The sequence below is a fragment of the Catharus ustulatus genome, chromosome 6 (assembly GCF_009819885.2).
Source record: "Catharus ustulatus isolate bCatUst1 chromosome 6, bCatUst1.pri.v2, whole genome shotgun sequence".
In the NCBI taxonomy this organism is placed as follows: Eukaryota; Metazoa; Chordata; class Aves; order Passeriformes; family Turdidae; genus Catharus; species Catharus ustulatus.
Window position 1 is genome coordinate 33507249 of NC_046226.1, and position 25630 is coordinate 33532878.

A 25630-nucleotide genomic window follows, 5' to 3' on the forward strand; every position below is an offset into this window, starting at 1 on the left:
ATCTCAGTCAATTTAGGAAGCACTTTGAGTAACTGAAAAGAAAAAGGTATAGATAAATGCAGTAGAAAGATTTGTTACAGCTACAGAAAGCTTCATGTAGAGGTTCTGTGCTATCATGTGAGTGGTTTGACCTGTGCTATCAATTTTAGCTGATTAAAGGAGCTCACTGTTGCTATACTAACCAAGGAAGGTTGCTGCTGATAGAACATGTGGCATTTGTCTTTCACGGTGAGATGGACAGGAATTTAAATAAACCTTAATTGTTCCTCCCTTTTCATATAGCTGCTGCAGAGGTATCTTGCATATATTTTGCTGCAAAGGTGCAATTTCTGAAAAGAGGTATGATGTGGCTGCTGACTGACAGGATGTATGTCTCTTATTGGTGCCTGTTTTTCATGGAAAACACTTTGTTCTTATCTGTTTTATAGGGACTTCCCTTGTGTCTTTTGAAGTTGGTAGTGTACACACAGCTCACATTCTCGAGCTGTGACTTTTTTGATTGGTGACATTGCATTAGCAGATAAACAAGCCTAATAAAATCTGATGTCTTAAATAGACCACAGTTCTTAGATGTAATACCAATGTGGTACAGAAATGTGCTTATAATGTCCCAGGTTTGCAGGCTGAGCAATTTGTTTGTACCGTTTATAAAACTGGAATCTAACCTTAGCATCTGAATTTTCAGTTTCATCATTTTCTCTGTGCTTTAATGCTGCAAATTAACACTGCTATTGTTCTGATACAAATACAACTTAGAAACTGCTAACAATGAAAATAATGATCGTTTTGAGAGTTTAGGCCTTTTTGCTGTTGATCCACATATCTTGCACGTTTAAGTGAGTGTGGAATGCTAAAACCTCTTGGCATGTCTGAGAGCCCTTTGAAATTCACGTTGCACTGAGTTACTGTGCTTGAAAGCTGTTACAATGAACTGTTTTGGGATTATTAAAACAAGTGTCAGCTGGATATTAAAGGAAGAGTTTGCTTCCAGTGCTTGAGTCTATGCTAGAATATCTAGTTAGCGGAAAGAATATTTTAAATAGTAATATTAGACTGAAAAAACAAGCTATGCCAGAAGTAATTTTCTCAAACATGTTGCAAAGCTAGTGTAAAGATTTATTTTTTCATTCCAGTGGGTTTTTTTTTTTTGTAAATTAAAGGAAGAAGTATCAAGTAATCATAAATTTTGTAACTTTTACTAATTTTCACGAAATATCAGTCTGCTTCAGGCCAAACCAGTTGTTTCAGGTACTGTTAAGAGTCGTAGGAAATATCTGAAGTATTTTCTGTCATAAACACTAATCTTTAACTCTCATCAAATAGTAGTAGTTAATTTTATGCTGTGCAACATAGTTTGTGTTGTGTTTTCTTTTATGTAATTGCCTTCCAAGACTCCTAATCTTGCACACTCACTGAAATGTCATTGAAGGATAAAATGGTTCATAGGAGATGATGCAAGGAAAACCAGGAATTATTTTTTATTTTCCTACACCAAGCTTCCATTTGTAGAGTTATTGAAGTGTTTTACTTTGTGATTTTTGTGGCTTAGGTTTTACTTGCCTGGAATCTGAAGTACTGAGTAAAAATACCAGAACACACACTATTATGTGAGCCATTAATAATACAAGGCAGAGATCTATAGCATAATTTTATGCTCATATTTTGTTAGTAGTTATCAGGAAACAGCTTTTATGTGATTTTAGTCTAATTTCTAATCCACTTCAGCAACCCAGAATCCATCTTTCAGTTGATTTTAATTAATATTGTAATCTACCATGTCTGTTGTAGTAATATGGCTTTAAGCTGATGATATATCCTTGCACTGTGCTAATGTTTAATATATATTACTTGTGTTTATATAAAAATTACAAATGTAGGTTGGGCTTTTTTGCTGTAATCTGTGCCAAAACTAATGAAATTTCACTGGAGGTAAGCACTGAACTTGCCTTGCAGTCATTCAGAATTTGCAGCTTTAATGAATTTTAAAAAGGGAACTATCAGGTCTAATCATACTTCTAGCACTGAAAGAATTTTAAACACTGCTGAAATGTAACAGAAAACCTCAGCCTCCAGAAAATGTCATTTTTGCTCTTTGGAAGCTGCTGAAGCAAAGCAAATTTAATTTTACTGTACAGAATTCAGTTGTTAAAGCAATTAGGATTGCTATGCACACCAACCACAGCCTCCATGAAGCAAGTGAAAACTTAAACCACCTTACATCACTTCTGTTTCAATGTCTATCAGTGTATATTTTATTCTAGCATCTCCCTTGCACACCAAGATGATTCCATTTATGTATGCTTACTCTTTTACAGAGCTTTTGGGGTCTATGCTTTGTTTAGTGTATTCAGGGTGTTTAAAAATATGGTAGAAACCTGACATTGTTGGCTGTATGAAGAATGGTGGCTTGTAAAATACAATATTTTTGAGAATAGGAAGTATACTTACCAAGAAATTATTTGTGTTTTTTCTTTAATTTTGCTGTTATGAACTTGCATCCGAAATACTGTTTGCTGTTCATAATTATATCCCAGTTAGTATTTTATATGATGCCTAATGGTGACCAGAGTGAATGAAGTGCTGTACTAACATTATCAGTTTTTAGAAGCCTTTTTCTGGAGGCCAAAAATAAAAACAATCTGCGAAGAAGAGACTTTCACATGCATTCTCCAGGACTGTGTTGGCAAGACTTGTGATATGAAGTTGCAAAGAGAGAGTCATAAATCTGCTTTATTTTGGAAAGCTCTTCATGTCAAATGGAAACACTAAGATTCCCCAGTTAGATATCAGCAGGTCAAAGCCATGATTTAACCCTGTTAAACTTGGAGCAATCAAGCTGTGTAACAGATACTTGTACATATCTAGAAAGTATAGGAACTATACTACTATCAAGTTCTGAAGTGGAAAGGAATTCTCTTAATTATGAATGTTATTGTATAAATTGTACTTATGAAGTAGTAAAAATTGCTGTTAGTGAGTAAGTCTGCAAATTTTCCTCCATAGAGCTAAATATTAATTTGGCGAAATAAGCTTCTCTTGGACTGAAAATCTTTTATTGGATAATCCACAATTTACAGAGAACAGACTTGGTGTAACAACCTTCCCTTATTGTCACTGTCATGGAATTTTTAAAATTGCTAAAGAAATGCTCAGAAAGAAAAACCAAGAGAATGGTTTCTGAGATTATTCATCTTGAGACTTTTGATGCCACGCATATTGGTTAAAATAAAATTTTCTGCTCCTTGTACCTCCTTTAAGCTGAATCTTATTTTTAACCTTGGCTATACCACACCTTAATTTGAGAACCAAATTAAAGATTTTATCAGTGTAATATTTTACATTTTGCATCCTTAGGACCATTGTGGAGAGGGACTTAGGAGCTGATCTGGTTTTTTTGCCTTACATGCTTATTTCATTTGTTGCAGTTGGGCAATAGCATTTTTCCAGAACAGTTGGAGATGAGGATTTGTGATGTCTGATGCAGACCTGAGACAACAGGAAGAAGGAGAGGGGCTTAGGTTTGGAAGGGGTCACCCATTATCAGAAACTCTTTGATTAAAGGAAGTTGTTCAGCATTCCAGACTTGCAGCATGCCTATGCTTTTGTGGATTACCAGCTAGTTTTATCTAGGGGTCAGGTTTTTGTGTATTTGGTTTGATGTTTCCATAAGGTCAAATTTTTGGTTGCCTGATAACATGATATTTTGTATCATCTTTTGATGATATATGTATAATCTGAGTGTGATTCTTTTGCTGTACTGTTTATTGCTGGGTTTAGAAGTATCTAGCTTTCTGGGACACCAGAAATACTTTATATTTAAAATTCCAAAACTCTTAAATTGTCATTGTGGCTTTCTGACTGTTGCTGTTAAAGTGTGACTGCAAGAGAGCTCTGATTTTCCATAGCTTTTGTGGTTTTTTACTTGATTGACTTAGATCTTTCAGTATTAAAGTAGGTGGCTATTATCACAGGTGACTTGAATGTCTTGGTACCCTGTTCAAGGAATTTATATGCCCTTTGTGTCTTGCATACAGTTTATACTGAAAATGTATTAAGGTTGCCTATATTTTTGTTTCTCTTCACATTACTAAAGAGTTTTGAATCTTCTCACTCTATATACAGATATGAGGTTTTGGTGTGCCATTTTTGTAGCTGGCACTTGAAATTTGATGGAGGATATGTAGCTAATCCCACTGTAAATATTCTTGACCAGTTTTTAATCATTGGCCATCAACTCAATTTTCTGATAATTCTTTCTGATTAAGATTCTGGTTAAGATTAAGAGTGTGACATCATATAGCTTACAAATGATTGAGTGTAAAACTGTGTTTTTCTTCTTGCAGGTCTTCACACCCTGTTTTTGACTTTTTTGGTGCTGATTAAATGGATATTATTCATCCCCTCAGCACCTTATTCATTGTTTCAGCACCTCTTGGTTATACCCTATAGACTCAGGAATGTGAGTTTTCTTTCAGCTTGTCAGAGTTAAAAAGAGATGAATGTAGCTTTGAAAAGGCTCAATGTTTAGACAAACTATGGCCAATACAACTTGAATTGAAAAGAATTTTAATTATCTTCCCTCCACAGTTAAAATAGTAGTCTTTGTAATTTTATTATTCCTAATGAGGCTTCCTTTTTGGGGATTGGTATTTCTGTACAGAGAAGTTGCCTTTTCAGAAGGAGAAATGTAGCTTTCTGAGGATCATTTTGCTAAATTTTTATCCACCTTTTTCTGAATTTCACAGAACTTTTTTTTAAGTGGTGCTTTATATAACCCTAAATGCTGATTTTATGTGTCTTTATTCTTTGAAAAGCTGTTCTAAGTTGGGCACTAACTGAAGGCCTTACAGGCACAGAGTAATTGTGGAGCACTTGCAGTGCTAGCCCCAGTACCATGCAGTTTGATAGGCTTTTTTTGCCTAGTTGTTTTTTTTTTCCTGAATGTGTGAATGTTGAACATTGGATGTTGAGCCTATCAGTGGAGTGCAATTAAGTGTTTTTTAAGGGCAGAAAAAGAATTTTTACTACCACAGAAATGCTTTAATTTAATTTTCTTCTTGTGAAAATTTTAGTAATAACTATTTTATTTAGTAGCAGTGGCTAGAGAGGAAACAAGGAAATAATTTTGTTGTTGCTGAATGCTGTGTTCTGCTCCTCAAGAAAATGAAAAACTCTACGTATTTAGAATTGCAAACTGGCAAAAACTTGTGTAGGAGTTTCTGTTGCTGCTCCTCCCAAACAGAACTATTAGATATTTAATTTTCAACTTAATTACAGCATAAACATCCTTTCATCCCTCCTCCAAACACAAACATTTGGTGATTTTGGGTTTTGGTTTTTTGGGCTTTTTTTCTGTCTTGGTGCTTCCAGTGTGTAATAAAACTTAGCGATATTTTGTATTTTTTCCTTTCAGTAAATTTAAAAAAAAATATATAAAATGTAACTTGAAAAATTAAGTGTATTTCTAATATGATATGCAACTGTTGGTTAGTTTTATGACCTTTTAATTGGACAGATTGCAAATAATGTATCACTGACAGAAAGGCAATGTGGTATAAAACACTGTTACATGTATTGTATTTAAGAGATGAGTGGTTGTATTTATCAGGACACCTAAGCTCTTTAGCCTGAATCATCAGGAATAAGAAACTAGATTAAGGTGTGTATAGTATAGTGGAATGTCATACTTGACTGTGGAAATGAATTATTCTCTGTCAAATCTGTATGTCTGTACTCCCACACAAGGATTTTAACTCTTGTATTTAATCCTTCCTGCTTTAATGTCTACCTATAGGAAGTATTAAGAGTAGCTGCTAACCAGAATTGTCCGAACCCTTATCCTAGGACTTTATCTGTACTTGGAATTGTGTAAGTGCAGCTCCTGTCTGCTTTAGATAGTATCTTTTGGATGAACTCTGACTTCTCTGAATCCAGGAAGCAATGTTTACATAAAATGCCTCACTTCATAAGCAATGAATGCAAATATCTTTAGTTCAGCATACTCAGCTTCTTATAAACATGTTATTTATAACAACTTTTTAGTATTTAGTGTTTGTAGGATTGGAAGCAAGGTTTGTGTTGGAATTTTTAAGAACGAAGGTACAAATTAAAACTTGAGTGAGAACTCTTGGAAAACTTCTTATTTGCAATTGCATTAAGTACAGAATCACCATGGTTTTCAATGGGGAATACAAGAGACTTTAATACTAGTTTGAACTGTGCTCCTTTTCTAAATTTGGCACCTGAAGTCTACCAAAATACGTGAAAAGATTTGTGAGGATTCTGTAGTTCTTAGTAGGGGTAGAGCCACTAGGTAAATTTGTACATGAAGTTGTATTGTTCTGATGGCTGGGGACCTTAGGTGTTTTCTTATTGATCCAATTACTAATTTCTTTTCTTTTGACTATCTGTCATTAGATTTTCCTCCTGGATGCCTCTTCAAGCGTCTTGTGATGGAAGGGAAATATTTTTGAATTTATAATGGATTTTACACAATATTTTAACACAAACTGGCCTAGTAGCATCATTTTGGTTTGAAGAGCATAAGCATAATTACAAATAATCATGACAACTTCTCATATGAATGGACATATCACAGAAGATTCTGACAATGAAGCAAAAAATGTGGATCTTGTGTCTCCTGAGGACTCTCAGAAGCACAGAGAAATGGCGGTTGATTGCCCTGGGGACCTGGGCTCCAGGATGATGCCCATGCGGCGCAGTGCTCAACTGGAGCGAATCCGTCAGCAGCAGGAGGACATAAGGCGCAGGCGAGAAGAAGAGGGAAGGAAACAAGAACTGGACCTTACTGCTTCCATGAGGCTAAAGAAACTAGCACAAATTCCTCCTAAAACTGGAATAGATAATCCAATATTTGACACAGAAGAAGGGATTGTGTTGGAGAGTCCTCATTACACTGTGAAAACACTAGGTAGGTAAAATGCAGTGAATGGGCTAAGAGAGAAAATATTTATTTGATATTAATGTTCTTTTAGGCCACTGAAAACCTAATTTAATTAATTTTTCATAATTTCAAGTCTTGTTGTCCTTTAGATTTGTGATGGTTTGGGGTATTTTTATTTAGCCAAATATCAGGCTATGTGCCTCATCAAGTGACTTTTCAAAACATCCATTTGGGGAGTAGTTAAATACCTTGTGGATAATAACTAATTCAGTCAATGTCTCTTCAGTCTCTGTCTTCTTAAGGCTGGGGAAAACCATGTAAGTAATACCCAATTTTATGATGTTTGGTAAAGTGCAGACCAGAATAAGGAATGAATAAATACAGACTGTAATTTAAAATAAATAAGTTTTTAATAATTTCAGGAGAAACGTGCTAGTGCTTTTTTCCCCATTCTGTCTTGCATTATCAATTGCCACCTAATATAAATGTCATACTAATATATCTCTTAAAAGTATTGGTATTGATAATGAAAATCTGCATAGGCATTGATGAAAATGTAATGTTAATATTTTTTAAAGAAATGGATGCTGAAATTTTTTGCTTCATAGTTGTCATTGTTTTAACTATGCTGGTTTAGATAAAGTGTCTAACCTTTCTTCTTTGAACAGAAGTATTTAAAATAAAATGTGGTATGTCACTGGAGTGAAGATGATGCACTGAGAATCTGTGGGGAGTCCAGTTCAGATTTCCAAATCTGTACCTGTTCAGAGATCCAGATTGCTTTAAAAAGGCAGCCTTTTTTTCTGGGCTGCACTAATGTTTCTTGGTCTTTTTTTTTCCTGTTGGCTGGTAGTTGAGAATACAGAGTGAAAAATAGCTATGAAATTGCTAATTTCTTCTTTTTTACTTCATTTCTAGTATTTGTGTGCCTGAGCAGCAGTTCTGCTAAAGACATGTCTCTGCTCCATAACCTCTGGTAATCCTTATTGTACAAATCCCTCTTTAGGAAAATTTAGATTGAAAGGGTAATCAGGAAGTCATCCTGTTCAACCTCCTGCGGAGAGCAGGGTCAGTTACAAACAAGGTTGGCATACGTTTTTTAGTGCATGGCTTGTCAGCTGAGAGATCTCTTTGTAAGAAGCAGAATCTGTCGTTAACTTTATGAAGTGTTAGGTATTTGATTGTGAAATCCTCTCCTTAGAGGAGGCTCGAAGCAGAAGATACAAAAATGGATGTGACACAGTAAAAATGTCTTCAGCTGGAAGTTGCTTAGCCACAGTGGCCAAAAGCTGTGAAGTCTGCTGGAGGAATTGGAAATTGAAACTAGAGAAGGGAGGAAAGAGTGACTTGGAATTAGAAAGCTGGGGCTAGGTTTCATGCTGGAGGTGCTGACATCATGGAGGGAGGATTGGTGCAAACCGATGGGCAAAGCAGCTATCCATGGAACTGGTAGGGATGAGAAGTGAGTAACATACATCAGTCTGACATACTTGAGAACCAGCTAGGAGCTGGTGTAGACTGAAGCTGTTTGAACAGGAGAAACAACAGTGAAGAAATTACTGTGATGATGAAAGGCAGCTTTTAAAATCTCTCAGTGAGGAATTCAGAAGGCAAATCCAGCTGTAGGAGAAGCCGAGAGATTGTCAAAGTATTTGTGAAAAACTAGAAGGAGGAAATTAGTTTTGGCGCAGCAAGAATAGAAGATGGGAAATCGGTATTGAATGGAAGCTAGGATTCTTTGAATACTGGGTGTAAGAAAAATGTCAAACACTAGGGACAAGAAGATTATAGGTGTGTGTGTAGGGAGGTAAATAAGGAAACAATACCTGGTATAAGGTGCATCTTGAAGAAAAATGACTAGGTGACTTTGTCCACTTTTGTAATCAGAGTTTGGGTCTTGTCATTTCGATCAGTAAACTTAAGATTTAAGAAGAGAGGATTTATAGCTCAGCATTCCATGAGCCAGTAGAGCCCTTGTGGGCAAGAAGGCCAATGGGATCCTGGGCTGCATTAGGAAGAACACAACCAGCAGGTCAAGGGAGGTCCTACCCCTCTGCTCAGCCCTGGTGAGCCTCACCTGGAGGAGTGCTGTGTCCAGTTCTGGGCTCCTCAGGACAAGAGAGACAGGGAGATTCAGGAGCGGGTGAAAGGCAGCAAGATAGCATCTCTTACAAGGAAAGGCTGAGGGAGCTGGGCCTGCTCAGTCTCAAGAAGAGATTTAAGAAGAGATTGTCAAGAACTGAGAGGGGTCCTCATCAATGTCAGTATCTGAAGGGAGGGTGTCAGAAGATGGATCCAGGCTCTTCTTGGTGATGCCAAGCAATAGGACAAGAGGCAGTGGGCAGAAACTGATGCACAGGAAGTTCCACCTGAACATGAGGAAAAACTTCTTTACTGTGCAGATGATCGAGGACTGGAACAGATTGTTCAGAAATATTGTGGAGTCTCCCTGACTGGAGATACTCAAGAATTGTTTGGATGCAATATTGTGCGATGTGCTTTAGGATGACCCTGTTTGAGCAGGGAGATTGGACCAGGTGACCACTGTGGTCCCTTCCACTGTTACCCGCTATGTGATTCTGCAATTAAGTGTAGAGCTTTTGATTATACTCAACTATGACATTGAATTGTTGCTAACATAAGAAAAATAGTTCTAAATTAAATAGTGTGGTTTTTTAACCTATATAGTCTCTAAAGAATCTGTATTCAGTCACTAGTGTTGTCAAAAATTTAAATTCAGTGAAATGCTTCTGCAGTAAGTTGAACTCTTGAAAAATTTTTTTCTGCTTTTAAGCATGTCTTTTTTCCACTTTCTGGGTTAATCTAACATTTGTAACACAACATCTGGATCTTCCCTCTCTACTTTTACATGCAGGTTAAAGTGCTCAGTCACATTCACAAATCTGAAATTAGTTAAGAAAACCCCAAATAAACCTGGACAGACGCTAGTGAACTGCAGAGATATTAAACTATCCTTCTTTGGTATTTTTTAAAATACTGATTTTAATTTTGCTTGTGTGTGTGTGTGTGTTAATTCATAGAGCTTCTCCTGAAGATGCATCTTTTAAATAAGAATATTGACCTATGTGTCTGTATTTTTAGTTTGGAGAATGTTTGGTAAGTGCCAGTGTCTAATTTGGCAGATCCTTGCCAAGTCTTTAATGTTTTTATCATCATAAAAGAAATCAGACCAGATTAAAGAAGTTGGAATTTATATATAAAAATAAAAGTGGAGACTTAACCAAAAGAATTTTAAAGGGCATGTTTGTTATCAAAACAGTGTATGATTTAGACAGCTGTTTAGGTGGAAATAATGGAAATAATAGTCTCTGCACCTAGCACATGTGCATATAAACATTTACTGGCTTTTTCACAGCAATATGCTTCCATAAAATACAGGGTTTTTTTGTTTTCTACAGTTCATTCAGCTAATTTAGTTAAATGAGTGAGTGACATTTCATGGAAGTAAGCATTTCTGAAGTAAGCCTTTTCTGGCTACAGTGATGTTTTGGTGGGTTTGGGGTTTTTTTGGTTTTTTGTTTTTTGTTTGGGTTTTTTTAATTTAAAAACTGATGGTTTTTTTGCTTTTATACCTTGACCAAAACTTATTTTTAAATATGTTATAAACAAACTTTTTGAAATATTGTTTTATCCAAAACTACTTTTCTTAGCCATGTGATTCAAGTTCTATTTGAAGCATTAAAGTGCTAGTACCAGCACGTGGGTTACTCTACAGACAAGTTTGGGAATTAAGGCATTGGTGCTGAGGTGTAATAAAACCTATCTTCTTAAGTTTACTCTTCTTAACGTTTTGTTTAAGGTGATAAAAAAAACATCTATTTTCTTTTCTTCATTTTCTAATCTGGCATGTTAAGCTGTGACTGCACGTCCTCCCCTGCAGTTGCATACTTTGCCCTGGCAGTTTTTTGATTAATGTGTGTATCTCAGAGCTCAGTCACATTCCAGCCATTTCATAGTCTAATGGAAAAGGGCTGCAGCACTTCTTGTAAAAGACGTCTTGACAAAACCCAGTATTTGATTGCTTATTGATCTGCAATTAAAAAATGGACTCGTTCTGCAAAAGAACCCTGACTTTTCTGTGAGTAAGTGCAGATATTGGCCTTACTGAACTTTTTCTTTCTTCTTCAAGACAACCCTTTTAATAGGAAATATCTGGAGTCTTTTGTTACCTGGTGCTTTTTTTAATTATTGTTACTTTAAAAAGACCAAAACCAACAGAAATAAGAAAACCAAACCCTGCACGGAAATCTCATCTGTGATTTAGACTTCAGAAGCAGGAACCAAGGGAGAATTATGTATGCCTAAAGCAGATTTGTGTGTGGTTTTATGTGTATGGTTTTTTATTAAACAAATGACTAGGAAATTGAGTGCTACCCTTTAAGGAGTATTTCAGTTCACTCCTTTGAAGCTTTATTTCTGGTTTATGATTGTGTTGAGGTGGGTATTTGTTTGCTGTTTTGTGGTGGAAGAAATCACTTAGTGTAAAGCTTTGATATCCAGCAGATGAAGTCTCAGTGTAGAAGGGAATTACATAGGGAAGAGAGTACCGTGGTTGTTTGTAATAAGGGGCAACACAGAAGGAACTAGTAAAGGGCTAGAAAGAGGATATGTAAAGACGTCTAGGAACAGGATGGCTTTGTTATAGATACAGAGTAAGATGTCTGTTGAATTTCTATCTGCTGATGTCCATATGAATTAATATCTAACATGCAATGTGTGTTAGAATTGTGTGTGTTTATATATGTATGTATTTGAAATTTCAGAAATAATGGAGTAAAACAATTAACATATAAGAAGAGATAAAAGAAGTGAGGTTATTCTCTAATATCTCACTGCTTTTTTAATCCAGTAACTGTAACAAATAGCAAAACTTTGAGTTACAATGTTTTTTGACCAAGCAGGTGTCAGTAGGAGCAGTACAATAAGATTTGTTTCGCTCACTTTTTTCTTTATGCTTGAAAATAATGCACTTCCTCAGACTTGGGAGAAAGGGTTGAAGAGATACTTCAGTACTGTGCATTCTCCATTAGATGAGAATTTTGCCAGCTGACAGTGTCCTATTTAGCAAATACTCTCACTTGCAGAGTGTTCTTTAGCCTTCTCTCCAAATGGCATTTCTCCCAGTGTGATAAGCAGTATATTGTGTATACAGTTTCCTAGTGACACATTGGCTACCGTAATTAGTACTGTGAGCTCTACTGGATATCAGCAGTGGAGTATCCTGCACAGCCAGTATCCAGGCTTTCTGTGCAGCTTTTACCCTACTGCCCTTTGTTTCCTTGGTGGTTACAGGAAGAAGTCCTTTGGTGGGTAGGATGTTTTTAGCATGTGTGAAATGGTTTTGGAGGGGTTTTTATTGCATTTTTTATTGTCCTGCAGATAGTAAAGTACAAGAGTAGTAGCCCTGGCTTGTTTGTTTCCTTTTGTAATACAGAAGACTTAACTTACAAACTCAGATTTGACAGCTTGTATGTAGATATGGTTTGTCCAAAATTAAAACAAACTTGTTAGAAATGCCTGCTTTATGGTTTTCATGTGCCCATTTATCAGCCATTTTTTATGTTGTGCTCAAAAACTTTGAGTCTAGGCTTCTGTTCAGCATACTGATGAATATGTGGTTAAAAATATGTAAGGAAAGCTTCTTGATGGAAGTATCCATGTTAATCATCAGTATCTTCTGTGACTTTTTCATGTAAAAAATACAATTTAACTGCTGTCTTGATAGCGTTAGTGATTTTACTAGCTTATAATGAATAAATGAAGGTTGCTAAAACTTTAAATTTTTTTTCAGAGCTGGTAATTTGGTATCAGTATCAACTAATAGTTTTGAAATTTGGGATTTTCTTTATTGCTCCTTTTTTAAAATACCAGGGTTTAAAAGTTCTAATTTACTTGAATTTTGTAAAATGCAAGATAGCTGACCAGCTTCTTGTGGCTGAACCATTTTTTTTCAGTTAATGTGTAAAAGCATGTATGTTATTTCAGGTTCAATATGTGCATTGGTTTTTACTTGCTTTGGAATTTCTTACCTGGGTTTGATTCACATTCTTGTTTTAGGTGGTTTCTCAAGTACTTAATTTTTAGAAGTGACTTATTTAGCAGAAATTTGGTTTAGATTAATATAAAAGTCTTCAAAAAGCACTTGTAAAACATCAGTTCTTGAAACTCAAGAATGTAGTACATGTATAATATTCTGCAAACATACAGAAACTGGTTATTAAAATGTTAAAATATTTTACTGCCTAAGCAGAACTCATATTCATTTAGGTAAAAGTGGACTTCCTTTTACTGTAGATACCTTCCAAAACTCATAATTATATTTTTTCATCCTTTTTATTTTAATGTGCTAAGACTGAACATAGTTTTATATTTCTAAATTGAGTGCAGTTTACTTATTGAACATTCATTCATAAGTCAGCAATATATAGTTGAGATACATAAATGAATACCACAGATGATAGTTACACACAGAAAGGTGAACCAAGCTATCAGTGAATATTCAGTGCATCAAGATAAGCTCAGCAATAGCCTTACTGCTCTTACTGACTTGGGGTATTTTTTTTCTTTCTTCTTTTTTTTTTTACTCTTTTAATTCAGTTACATTCTGCTACAAAAATGTTGGAATAATGAATAGCTAATAAACTTTCATAGATCACTTCTGATTTAAAAACTGAACAGTAAAAAATTTCTGTATAACTTAATATAAATATTACTTAGTAATCATTCTTGTTAACTCATGTCTTATTTGTGTTTTGTTATTCCTTACCTAGAAGTGGAAGAACTGTTAAATTCCCTTAAGCATATCCAGCACGTTTTGGTAGACCCTCAGAGTCAAGAGGATATCTCGCTCATTTTACAACTTGTTCAAAATAGTGATTTTCAGAATGCATTTAAGATCCACAACGCTGTTACAGTGCACATGAACAAAGCCAGCCCTCCATATCCTCTCAGCTCCAATGCACAAGAGCTAGCACAAGAGGTATGTACAGTATGCATCCCTGTGATGTACATGGAACCTGTAATCATAGCTGCTGTTGAAATACATACTTGTCAAGCTTGTCTGAGTGAATGAATGTTGAATATGAAAGGGGTTATAATAGTCACTGATTGGAAATGTGGAAAAACCAGATACAGCAAACTGTAACCAGACAAATATTTTGGGGGTAGGAACTCCCTCTTTAGCATAGATAGATATGTAACAGAGAAGGTACTATGTTTAAAAATACGAAAAGGGAGTGGTTGTGACAATCTAACTCCCTTTCCCTTGGTATTCTTTATTTCAAGCATTCAGGAACTGAGTTACAGTTCCCTCTTATTGAGACTCTCCTCTAAGTTGAACCGTGGTTCTTAGATTGGGAGTCATCTCTGAAAATACAAGCGTACTGAAAACAAGCCTTCTACTTTAAAGTGAACAACAGATCCCTTAATACTTAATTTCAATGCTTTAATTACTGCTGTAATTAAACTTCTTTTGGTCTGAGAGATGACCACTCTTTTGTAAGATCTGATACATTTTTTAGAAATTGTTAAAATATTCTAAAGTGTCCCTCAGTAACTTTTGTCACAATTTTCCATGGCCTGGTGCAAGTATGTATTGTACTGAAGGGTGGCTACATCTTAGACCCATATATATTTGTTAGCCTTGACCTAGGTAGCTTGAATACCAACTTCAGTGCAAGCCTAGCACTGTAGTGTTCAACAAAACCAGATCCAGGGGCTGGGTAAAGGCTGCAGCATTTAGCACCCTGCAAACCAAACTGATTCAGGTACATGGTTGGAGTATTTCAGTATGACAGCAGGTGGTGGGTGATGGTGGGGTTTTTGGGTTGGTTGGTTTGGTTGGTTTAGGATCTAGTTTTCTTTCTCCCTGAAGCATTTTTAAACAGCTTTTTCCACTCTCCTTTCTTTTATTAGACTTTAATCTGTAAGCCCAGCAGCATTGTAGCAAGCTTGAAGTTCTTTTGCAGAAGAAATTACTGCTCTTGAGGGACATAATTTAAATACAGTCTAATGGCGCAGGTGCTGATTAAACTTCAGTGTAGGATTTTCTTGTTTAGGTTTGTCAGTAAGACTCTGCCAAAAGCAGGTAGAAGTACTTTAGAATATCCTGTGAATCTGTGAAAACTTTTCATCAACCCACTGTAGTCATATGCAGTACATGTGAGCTTCCCTCTGGCTTATTTATTCATCAGTCTGTAGCCATCTTCAAAATCCTCACTGAGCTTGTTGACTGTGTGAGTCTGAAGGAACCTTTTCAATTGCCTTCTGCTTGTAAACTGCTCCCCCAAACATCCACTCTGTATAGGGCTAGTTTAGGGTTTCATTCAGAGACAAGCCAGAATTTTGGAACCTCTTTTTATAATAAAGGGTGTTACAGATGTAACCCTTAAGAAAGCTGGTTCTTTTCCTTCATGAATATGATGACCTTCTATTTGCTACTTAATAGAAATTTCCAAGAAGAAAATATGCCTAGGAAAACTCTGGGTCTATTTCCAAAATTTGTGTTTCTCCCAATTTCTTGCTACCCCTTACCTCCCAATATATTCTTTTTTTTTCAGGTGATTTGTTAAATCCTAAAATCAGAAGGTAGTGCAAAACGTGTCCCTTACCAGTCATGAAAAAAGTTAAGCACAAGGAAAATATTTAATTTATCCAAAATTTTTAAACCAACAGAATTTGATCAGGGCTATTACGTAAAAGACAAATCACTGCATTCATTTCAACTCTTCATCTCTCATCCCTGTCTTGTCCAGCCTTGAAATTCCTGAAAATTCAGTATATTGCAAATGTCTGTTTCTATTTTCAGATGTAATCTAGTTTCTCTGTGACTCAGCTTCTTGTGTATTTAAGTGACTTGTATTTTGCAACATGTTAAATAACATCCTGAAATGATAGAGCCAGAAATTCAGGACAAATATTTCTGTGTCTGACAGAAGCATCTCAAGAGGATACCTTGAAGCCTTCATTCACATCACTTTGTACTTCCTTGTCTTGCCTGAATAGATCTTATGCTTGGTTTTCAAATCTTTTATTCATTTTGGAAGGGTTTCTGTATTAGTTATGGTAGCATGAGAGGAAATTATTTCTGCTTTAGAAACGTTGGTGGTGATTTTGTTTTGTTTTTTTCGGTTTGTTGGTGTGGAGTGTTTTTTAATCCTGACAATGTGTTTGTCTTGCATGCCCAAGTTTTTTCTTGTACTCTCATTTTTGGTTGTCTTTTGCTTTTTCTACCTCTAAGCATAGGCATGGGAAACTCCTCCAGAAAGCAGCTCACTTACTTACTTCAGGGTGTTTTTGAAAAGACACTTGCGAAAGTCTGGATTTAAGATACTGATAACATCTTGGTGATAAAAACCAGAAGACTTTACAAGAAAGAAAAATAGCAGATACATGCATAACATTAATTTTAAATAGCAGGTAGTGCTGGTGAGCATATTTTAGTGCACAGGTCATGAGCAACAGTGTATAACTCTGAAACTGTTTGGGTATGTGCCCCAGTTTAAAGCTACAGGCATGTTTTGTTTGACGCTTTGTACTGTGTAAGAGAGCATCTCTTTGTGGGAAAAGGCATTTTACAGCATAATTGCACAATACAACATGAAAGAGTCTCCCTTTAAAAAAGTAATAATTAACATTATTTAGAGATTTTTAACCTTGTAGTCCTCTTTAGAAAATTCTTAAAATTGGTAGTATACATGTACAGTTAATTTTCCTGCCAATTCTGATAAACAGCCGCTAACTACTCCAGGTTTTTCTTTTCTTTTTGAGAAACTTCAGTTGAATTAAAAAGGTGGAATAAAGCACTTGAGCTTAAGGAATTTATTTGAGAAAGCTTATCTTCCTGTAATGGGGTGTACTCCAAGTCTCAAATAAAAATAGCTGGTAAACATCAAGTGTAATTAAATTGATTTTAAATCCATTTAAACTTGACTAAGATGGGGGCAAGGATTATGGGAATGTGGTCTGAACCTTGACCTTGTAAGAATATTTGATGCAGCATTCGAGACAGTCTATAACTTGGCTGTAGTAGCACATACCAAATACCTTAAAAACGTTCCTGCTATTAAATATGCTTAATAGGCTCGATTTATATAGACAGTATTCCTAAATGTTTTGGATTTACTGCTGTTTGCTTCTGCAAAATCAGACAAATAAACCAGATCAGTAGTGTTGAGGGGATGCACTGGAAGCTCATAACTTCTGGTGTAAGTGCACCAGAATGTGTATGTATGTTCCATCTGACAGTCCTGCTCACCTGCCGGTAAACAACAACAGAATTTTGCAGGTGCATTTAATTTTGGGATGCTGAATATCACTCCAGCACATCTCTCCATCGTACATGCCTACAGATTGTGGTGTGTGTAACAAAACCAAATTGATAATTTTTTTTTGCGGGGAGAGGTTCTTGAACTAAAGGTAACATGATTAGCAATAAAACTCGTCTGAAGAGTTCAGAAAGTACAGTTATTTTCACATACTCAGTGTAGATCATCTCTGCTATATGTAGTGTGTCACTTCTGGAATGACAGGCTTCTTCAAATTCCTTAGTCTGACGAAGCTGTAGGATTTATTACCATGAGTTACAAAAGACTGACAAGCAGCACTACTGCTGTAATAAGTGGTGTATAGGGCAGCTTGAAGCTTTCATAAAATAAACAAATGAGAGATGTATATTTTTCTTAGGGGGGGATATTAAAACTTTTAGTATCAAATTATTCAAAGCAGAAATTTTACTTGAATAAAGGATGCTTACTGCACATAGAGTAACTGGTTGAACCAGATTACTTTCTTTTCCACTGTCAAATCTCCAGCCTCTGACCTTGCATTCAGAAGATTGTGCTCCTTGCAAGACTTCCAAGTTGCTCTCTGAGTAGGTTTCCTATTAAAGATCATATAGATTTGATAAATAAAGCTTTAAGGCTTCTTGTGGCTTCTTCAAGAAAGGAATTCAAAGTCCTCTGAAAGTTAGAGACCTTAAATAAACCTTTATGGGAAAGTGTTTTGTATAGAAGAATCTCTTCTTTCAAAACAGTCTGTGAAATATCTTTTGAAGTTTTGTTTGCTGTGTGACATCTTAGAATTCAGTTTAAGTCAGGTGTAATAGCTTCCTGTCTAATTTAGACATATGACTAAAGCCAGGACTTTGTGAGGCTGAACTCTTTCTGTTCTCTATGATTTTGAAGAAAGCAGTTAAAAAATTACTTAAATCTGGCTTCTTGTTTGACTGGTTTAAGCTATACTACTTTTGCTCAGTATAAGGCATGTTCTAGGGATGTCAGAAGGAAAGCTTTTGGAGGTTGTGTCAGGTTTATTGCAAAGCACAGGAACATGTTCCATGTGACAGTTTGCTTGGCAATGTGAGGATCTTGCTCCATGGATGGGTACAGTTCATTTAGTGGCTTCTCCTGGAATTTAAAAGTATCTTGACTTGAAAGTTTTAAGAGCTGTTGTCTGGTAGCATCCTAGTTGTTAGCATTTCTCTAGATAATTGTTTCTAGTATAGAGGCTTTTCTGACCTTTGGATACTGTTAGATCATACAAAAAGCTGAATTATTTTCTCTCTAAAACTTTTAGTTTCTTGATTTTCCGATGTCACGCTTCCTTATCTGTAAGAGTCAAAAGCTCATGAATGAAATGTTTTCTATTTCTCTAAAAGCTGCTACTCTGATTTGTATAATCTACTCTTGATGTCTTTGGATTCATTTGTGCTGTTTCCCTTGTGTGCTTTTGGTCAGATTAGGCCAGAGGATAATGGCTTTGAAAAGTATCTTCAGCCTCACCTTTATGTAAGAGGACTTCCCTGGTCTTGGCTCTCTGTAGGAGCGTACCAGTATTTGCAAAAGATGATGGCAAGGCTTGTTTGGCAATTGTATGAGAAGGAAAACTTATTTTGGCAACTGAAGCTGCTAGACCAAAAGCTATTCTTGTGTAAGTGTGGATTATTTTGGAACCAGCCAAATAAAGTAGGTTTCCAGGGAGGGACCTCATGAAGTTTTAATTTGTGCACTTCCTGAGACAGGAGCTTCAGGATGCTTTGCAAAACCTGTCTCAGAATCTTTGGCCTTGCTGTTGGTGGAAATGTTTGTATAAGAAGAACATGATAATCTGCTTTTAAGGAAGAGGAAGGCTAGTTACATTAATAAGAAATTACTCCAATTTTAAAGCCCAGCATAGTGTCATGCATTTCATTGTGACTGATTTCACTGATACAAAATTACTGTCACTGTCTAGAGTTTAGATTTTTTTTTGTGTGTACCTCTGTGATACCTGAGCTCATTGCCAGTCTCTGGTATTGACAAATCTGTGGGAGGCACTGGATACCAACTTAGATTGGGGGGTTTATTATTGAGGCAAGATGTGCTGGGTTAGTACCGTGGTCTCATTGTGCGTTTTCCAGGTGTGTGTACCAGATGAATCAATCAGCAGTAGTGTAACAACTACATGGATATACTTTACTTTCAGTAAAATGAATAATTGCAAGTAGGGAGTTGTGCTTGAGAAGGAGAGGGAGATTTAGAGTTTACTCTAGATTGAGAGGCTAGATTTAGAGTTTTACTGCTTGATTTCTCTTTAGGTACAGAGTGTTTTGAAACCCAGCCACCATAAGGATGGACAGGAGCTTAATGCTTTGCTGAATGCCCCTCACATGCAGGTAAAATAAAATGAAACTTCTAATCTAATGGATCTATTACTTGATGCTGTTTTCAGTGTAACTTAATTTTTGCCTTTGGCTGACTGGGCAAGGGAAAATTTTATTTCTCTACCCTCATTTTTCTAGGATAAGGACTTTGCAATTTCCAGAAATTAATGGAAATCTTAATGAGGTGTAGTGCATGACTGTATTCAGCCCTTGCTAAGGTCTGTGTGTATTACAGGGTGATTTGCACATAACCAGTGTAGCAGCAGGTCTGTGGGAACAGGGCAACGCATGAGCTGCTTTGCTTACGTTTTTACCTTTGGCAGTTGTTTCATGCTTACCTTAGGGTACGTGAAGGAAATTTTGTCCTGGGTGGTGATGTAAAAGTAGCTTTCACTGCAAAACTTATTCTGACTCTGCAGACACATACATAGTAAACCAATGTCTGGTTTTTTTAGTGGAAAACGAAGATAAAATAGAAGTACAGTCACAATTGTATTCAAAATTGCTTTTTTATTATTTGCCAGTCTAAAAGTTTTGAAAGAGTAGGTGCTATGTAGCTGTGATAATTTTTTTTTTTTATTGCTTGAGTCAGTTTGCAATGTTCTATAACCTGCAGAGATTGTTGAAATTGTAGAATTTCATCTACTGTTTTGTAGGCATTATGAAGTGTGATATTTTCTGTAACTGATCTGATTTTGTTTAACGCTAGGCACTTCTACTGGCTCATGATAAGGTTGCAGAACAAGAAATGCAACCAGAGCCTATGACAGATGAAAAGATTTATGAGAATGTTGGCGTGTATGGAGGGGAGACAGTTAAAATAGTTCGCATTGAGAAAGCTCGGGATATTCCATTGGTAAGTACTGGTGCCTACTCAGTTATGTGTAAAGGAAGTAAGCCTTTTTGTCCTTCCCAGATTGCTATGAAGTGTTTGGAATTCGAATGCAAAGGTAATGTTTAACTTGTAAACACTCTCCCTCCCTTCAAAATGAGAAGCAGTCATAGAGACTAAACTTGTGTTTAACTTAAATTGGGCAGTAGCCACATAAAATCTGTACGGCTTCTATGAGCTTGGATTTTGACAGATCTTCTTGGCAAGAGTCACTGCCTCAAGCTTACTGCAAGGCAGCTTAAACCTTGTGCCAACCAGGTGTAAGTTTCTTTGGTTGGCTGGTTTCTGCTTTTGGGGTTTGTTCAGCAGTTATCATCTGCTATTTGAATCTTTCAAATAAAAGTCTCCTTAGGAGTATTAAAAAATAATGCATTTATGGTGTGCAGCAATTAAATTCTTCAGTCTTTAGTGTAGGTTGAAGGAGTTAAGCAGTGGTTTTTTTGAACTGGAGCATTGTGTGTATGCATTCAAGCTGTTTCTTGCATTCTCTTTCAGCATAATTTTTCCACTGGCTTGGAATATATACAATAGATGGCTTTGAGTTTCATATATGTAATAAATTCAGAATGTGTTGCGACTCCACAGGGTGCTACTGTTCGCAATGAAATGGATTCTGTTATCATCAGTCGAATAGTCAAAGGAGGTGCTGCAGAGAAGAGTGGGCTGTTACATGAAGGCGATGAAGTTCTGGAGATCAATGGCATTGAGATCCGTGGAAAAGATGTTAATGAAGTTTTTGACTTGCTGGTGAGTTGGAACACTTCTTGTTTTCTTTGCAATAAATAGTCATTTCATAAGTCTGAAGCTTGTTGACTCAGCTTGTCATTTTACTCATATTTAGCCTCAAAAGTATTTTCATTCTGGTAACTGGTGTTCATAGGGGGAGGTCCATTTCAAGTTTTCTTTCTGATGTATAGGAGGATACTGGCAAGTATAATTGCAGTTATCTGCAAAAATGAAGCCTACAAATACGGAAGTGTCAAGATGTTATCTTTTAACTTACTTCTAATGATTTCTAAGAAAAACTTTGTTTAGCTCTGAAAAGCCATGATTTTTCATCTTTGTCTCTGATTCAGCCCGCACGTAATAAATGTGTGTCCAGGGAGGTCATTGTCTTCATAGCAGCTAATAAGGTGCTGAGTTTTAGACTGTGTTTAGACTGAAACAGTGTTGATAATGCACCAGTGTTTTAGCTGTTGCTGAGTGGTGCAGGCACAGTGTCAAGGCGTTATGTTTCTCACTCTGTCCACTGCTTGCAACTATCTGGGGTGAGCAACAGGTTGGGAGGGGACACAACTGGGACAGCTGACCCAGACTGACCACAGTGATGTGAATGGCCGTCTAACGTCAGGCCAAGCAGTAAAATCTGGGTGGTGAGTGATTTGCTTTTACATCACTTGGGTTGGGGTTTTTCCACTTGTTTTATTAGACTGTTTTTACCTTGACCTGTGAGGTTTTTTTCCTTGCATTTGGTCTTCCAATTCTCTCCCTCGACGAGGAGTGCCTTAGGAGCTGATCAGTGCTTAAGATGCTGACCAGACTTAACCCACTACAAATTGTGTCACACAGGACCTTTCTGACTAGACTTCCTACTCTTTCACTCCTGATAAAAGCCCTTCTGTCTAGCAGTTTACTTGCATAGATGTTTTCTTCTCTATTACACCTTTCATGACAAAATTATACCTTAGTTTAAAAGCGGCTAGGCAAGAAATCAATCAGGAATTAGTAAATTAGAGATACTCACTTTCAAAAAGGCCCTGTGAGAAAAATGTCAAAAATTGACAATTACCCACCAGTATTTTCTGTTGCCCAAAGGCATTTCTTTCATGCTTTTCGCTGCTACCTGCTTTGGATCAGTGTCCAAGACACCTGGAACTCAACTCTGAATCTCTGGTATGATTGCAGCAGGCAAGACCATTCTGTCAAAGTGGAAACAGATGAAAATTACCTTTTTTAGAGGTTAATTTATAACTTTGTCACAAAACATTGGAAATATCAACTAGGACTTAATTAGTAGGGAGTTTGGAGGCGGGGAAGAGGAGAAACATACTTAGTAAGTCTTGAAATTGCTTAGTAGGTTTATACTCTAGAGACAAATCAGAATCAGGACAGAGCTGTATGTTGTGTATTGTAGGAAGAATTGACAGCAATATCCATGGATGAAGTTGTCCTCTGAGCAGCCTTGAATGTCTGTGCTTTCTTGGGATCAGATCTGAGATTTGTCGTGATTTGTAATTGTCTCCATTGCCATCTGTATTTTTTTAAAGCTGTATTTAGCTAAGTTCTATGCTTCTGAAAAGAGTGTTTTGGAGGTGATTAACAAGTAGTTCAAGTCTGGCAGTTTAGTTTTTTGCGGAGCTTATTCTGCTCTTGAGCAGCTCCTGCAGTTGAAAAGCAAAAGATGTAAAGCCACAGTACTTTAGCAGAAGAGAAAATCAGTTTGCTGAAAATTAGAAACAAAATAAACACAACCTTGTAGATTTTTAATGTATGTTTTTAATGCAACTAATTTAAAATAATACTTTTAATCCTTTATATGTAGTCATTTTTATTTTGTAATCTGGAAATGAAGTTCTAAAATGGTTCAGAGCCCTAAAAGCGCTTCAAGTACAGGACAAATAAATTTCTTCCCTCCTTAGTTTTGCCTCACTACTTGGTACTCAAGTGATAATAAACTACACATGACTTTTAGAGTAGGCTGTTCACATGATCACTGTGAGATTATATGCATTCCTCATGGGACTATGCATGCTGACTGAAAATCATGGATTTTCCTTTCTTGCCGCTTCATCATGTTATGTTCAAGTTACATTTACTCTATTTAAGCCTTAGCTCTGAATTTTCTGAGATACGTGCGTTTTCTTGTTGTATACAGGATAAACTGTTGCGTTACGCTTATGGTAGAATGGTTTATAGGAAGTGAAACACCTGTAGACCTTGTCACTTGCTCTTTATCGAGATATTTTTTATGTGTGCAAACACATTCTGCAAATGGAAGTATGTAAACAAAGAAGATAAGGACAAGACATTTATTATGTTCTACTTTCTTATCAAGGATGATTATAGTGTTGGTATTGAGCACTACTTAGGCAAGATTCAAGTATGTTAGCTAGATTTTTAAACACTGCTTTGTATTCTTTATTAATGTTAACAACATAAAAGCATAGTAGAAATGTTTAGATTTGAAAGTACTGTTCCATTTTAAACAGTTCTAGAAAAATTACTTTTTTTAATATATTTTTTCATTCCAGTGCAGACACATTTGTTGGTATTTTTGAACAGAACAATAGAATATTATCCATTTCTCTTAAGTCTCTGCTTGACAGAACAGCAGCTGCTCCATTTCAAATAGAAATAGTTTATATTCAAGAAAGCTAGGCTTTTAAAATCTGAGTATCAACACTTAGCTTTCCAGTCTTACTGAATCACTGCATCTGAATCTGTACTATATATTTTAAACCAGCTAGGGGACAGATGATGTACAGTTAGGAACAATTTCTAATGGAAATTTTTTAAGCATTTTCTAAAATGTATTATTTATTAAAATTCTTAACCTTAAGCCATATTTTGATACTGTAGATGAAGAGTCTATTTTTCCCCTCAGGCTGACATGCATGGTACTCTGACCTTCGTGTTGATTCCCAGTCAGCAGAGCAAACCGCCCCCTGCAAAGGAGACAGTTGTAAGTAGCTCTACAGTTGTGCTCAGTAAAACATAATTTGTTCTACCAGTAGTGTGTGAAAAGTTCTTCTCCGGGTCCTTTACATTGTCGAACAAACCCAAAACGTAGTCATTTAAATTTATTTTAATTGTTATCAGACTAACACCTTAATTAAGTGTTGAAAATTATTAATGATATTAAACCAAAACTCTTAGTATGATTTTAACTCAGTTTCTGAAAGAAATTGTGAAAGTAGAACTTCCTGTGGTTCTGAGCTTCTTATTTTGAATTTGTTTTGTGTGTGTCTATATAAAAATATATATGTGTGTGTGCGTATGTATGTATTAAAAAAATTTGGATTGTCAAAACTTGCAAATATGCTTTGGGAGGAAATGATAGCTTTAACAGTTTGAAGAAAGAATGCCCAGACATTAATGATTGGTGACAAAATACTTTACAAGTGGAATTTCACTTAAAGCCCAGCAAATGGGTTTCAGTCTGTGTATTTATTAGGTACTTTAACCAATCAGAATATCTCTGGTAATTTTTGAATGCAGAGAATTTAAATCAGTAGCTAGGGAGGAATTGTCTCCTCCAATGGTGAGGAAATTGCATGTTAAGTTCAAGTCTTTTTGTCCAACCTAGCACAACTGTGTCTTTTTCATTGCTAACCTAATGTTTCCATTTCAGTACCTCCAGTATGCCCCAGATAAACTTACCATTTTATGAAAACTTGGAGTTTTTATATATCATATCTCTAATGCAATCACAGGAAGTCACTGGGGTGTTTTTCTTCATTTAACGTTGGATCTCCTACAGATACACGTGAAAGCGCATTTTGACTACGATCCTTCTGATGATCCTTACGTCCCCTGCCGAGAGTTAGGCCTGTCTTTTCAAAAAGGAGACATACTCCATGTGATCAGTCAAGAAGATCCAAATTGGTGGCAGGCTTACAGGGATGGAGATGAAGATAACCAGCCATTGGCAGGCCTTATCCCAGGTAAATAAAGCTCTAGAAAAAGCTTGATAGTCAATCAAGTTGGTTATCATAGCCACAAAGGAGCAATACTAAGGTTTTCAAAGACTTGTGTTCTCTTAAATATCTGTTGCCTTAAATATCTCTGTGTCTTTGAACCATTTGCAACAGAGCCTACTGTTGGGCATCACCATATCTTGAGTTAAACAAAGAGTGAAGCTACTGCTTTCTCTGCCACTTTCAAGAGTGACTCTCCTCTTCCTTTATTCCTCCACTGTGGAGACTCTGCAGATTCAGAGTTCCCTCTACTGGCTGCAGCGGAGATGTGGGACTGCAGCCCACTTTTCTCTGTAGATGGGCACAGCTCTGAAGTTTCCTATCTTTTTCAAATAAACTACTTGATAGAGTCCCTATTTGTGGTCACTTTTCAGCATGTTTTCACTTAACAAAGGACTTCATTAACTTGTGACAGACTTCCTTTTTCACTGTTGGGGACATTGGAGTAACAGAATTTTTAGACACTGAAGTCTGTT

The 25630-nt window shown here is 36.3% G+C and overlaps 1 protein-coding gene across 1 annotated transcript in view; it reads left to right on the forward strand.

Moving 5' to 3' along the window:
• The window catches only part of PALS1 (protein associated with LIN7 1, MAGUK family member), a 56243-nt gene that overhangs the window by 20822 nt on the left and 9791 nt on the right, over positions 1-25630 (forward strand). Inside the window, exons 2-8 of the mRNA XM_033062408.2 lie at positions 6418-6931; positions 13696-13904; positions 19500-19577; positions 20275-20421; positions 21043-21204; positions 24062-24139; positions 24938-25121. Coding sequence (XP_032918299.1) covers positions 6565-6931; positions 13696-13904; positions 19500-19577; positions 20275-20421; positions 21043-21204; positions 24062-24139; positions 24938-25121 — 1225 coding nt within the window. The 5' untranslated portion in view covers positions 6418-6564. The remainder of the gene's footprint in view (positions 1-6417; positions 6932-13695; positions 13905-19499; positions 19578-20274; positions 20422-21042; positions 21205-24061; positions 24140-24937; positions 25122-25630) is intronic.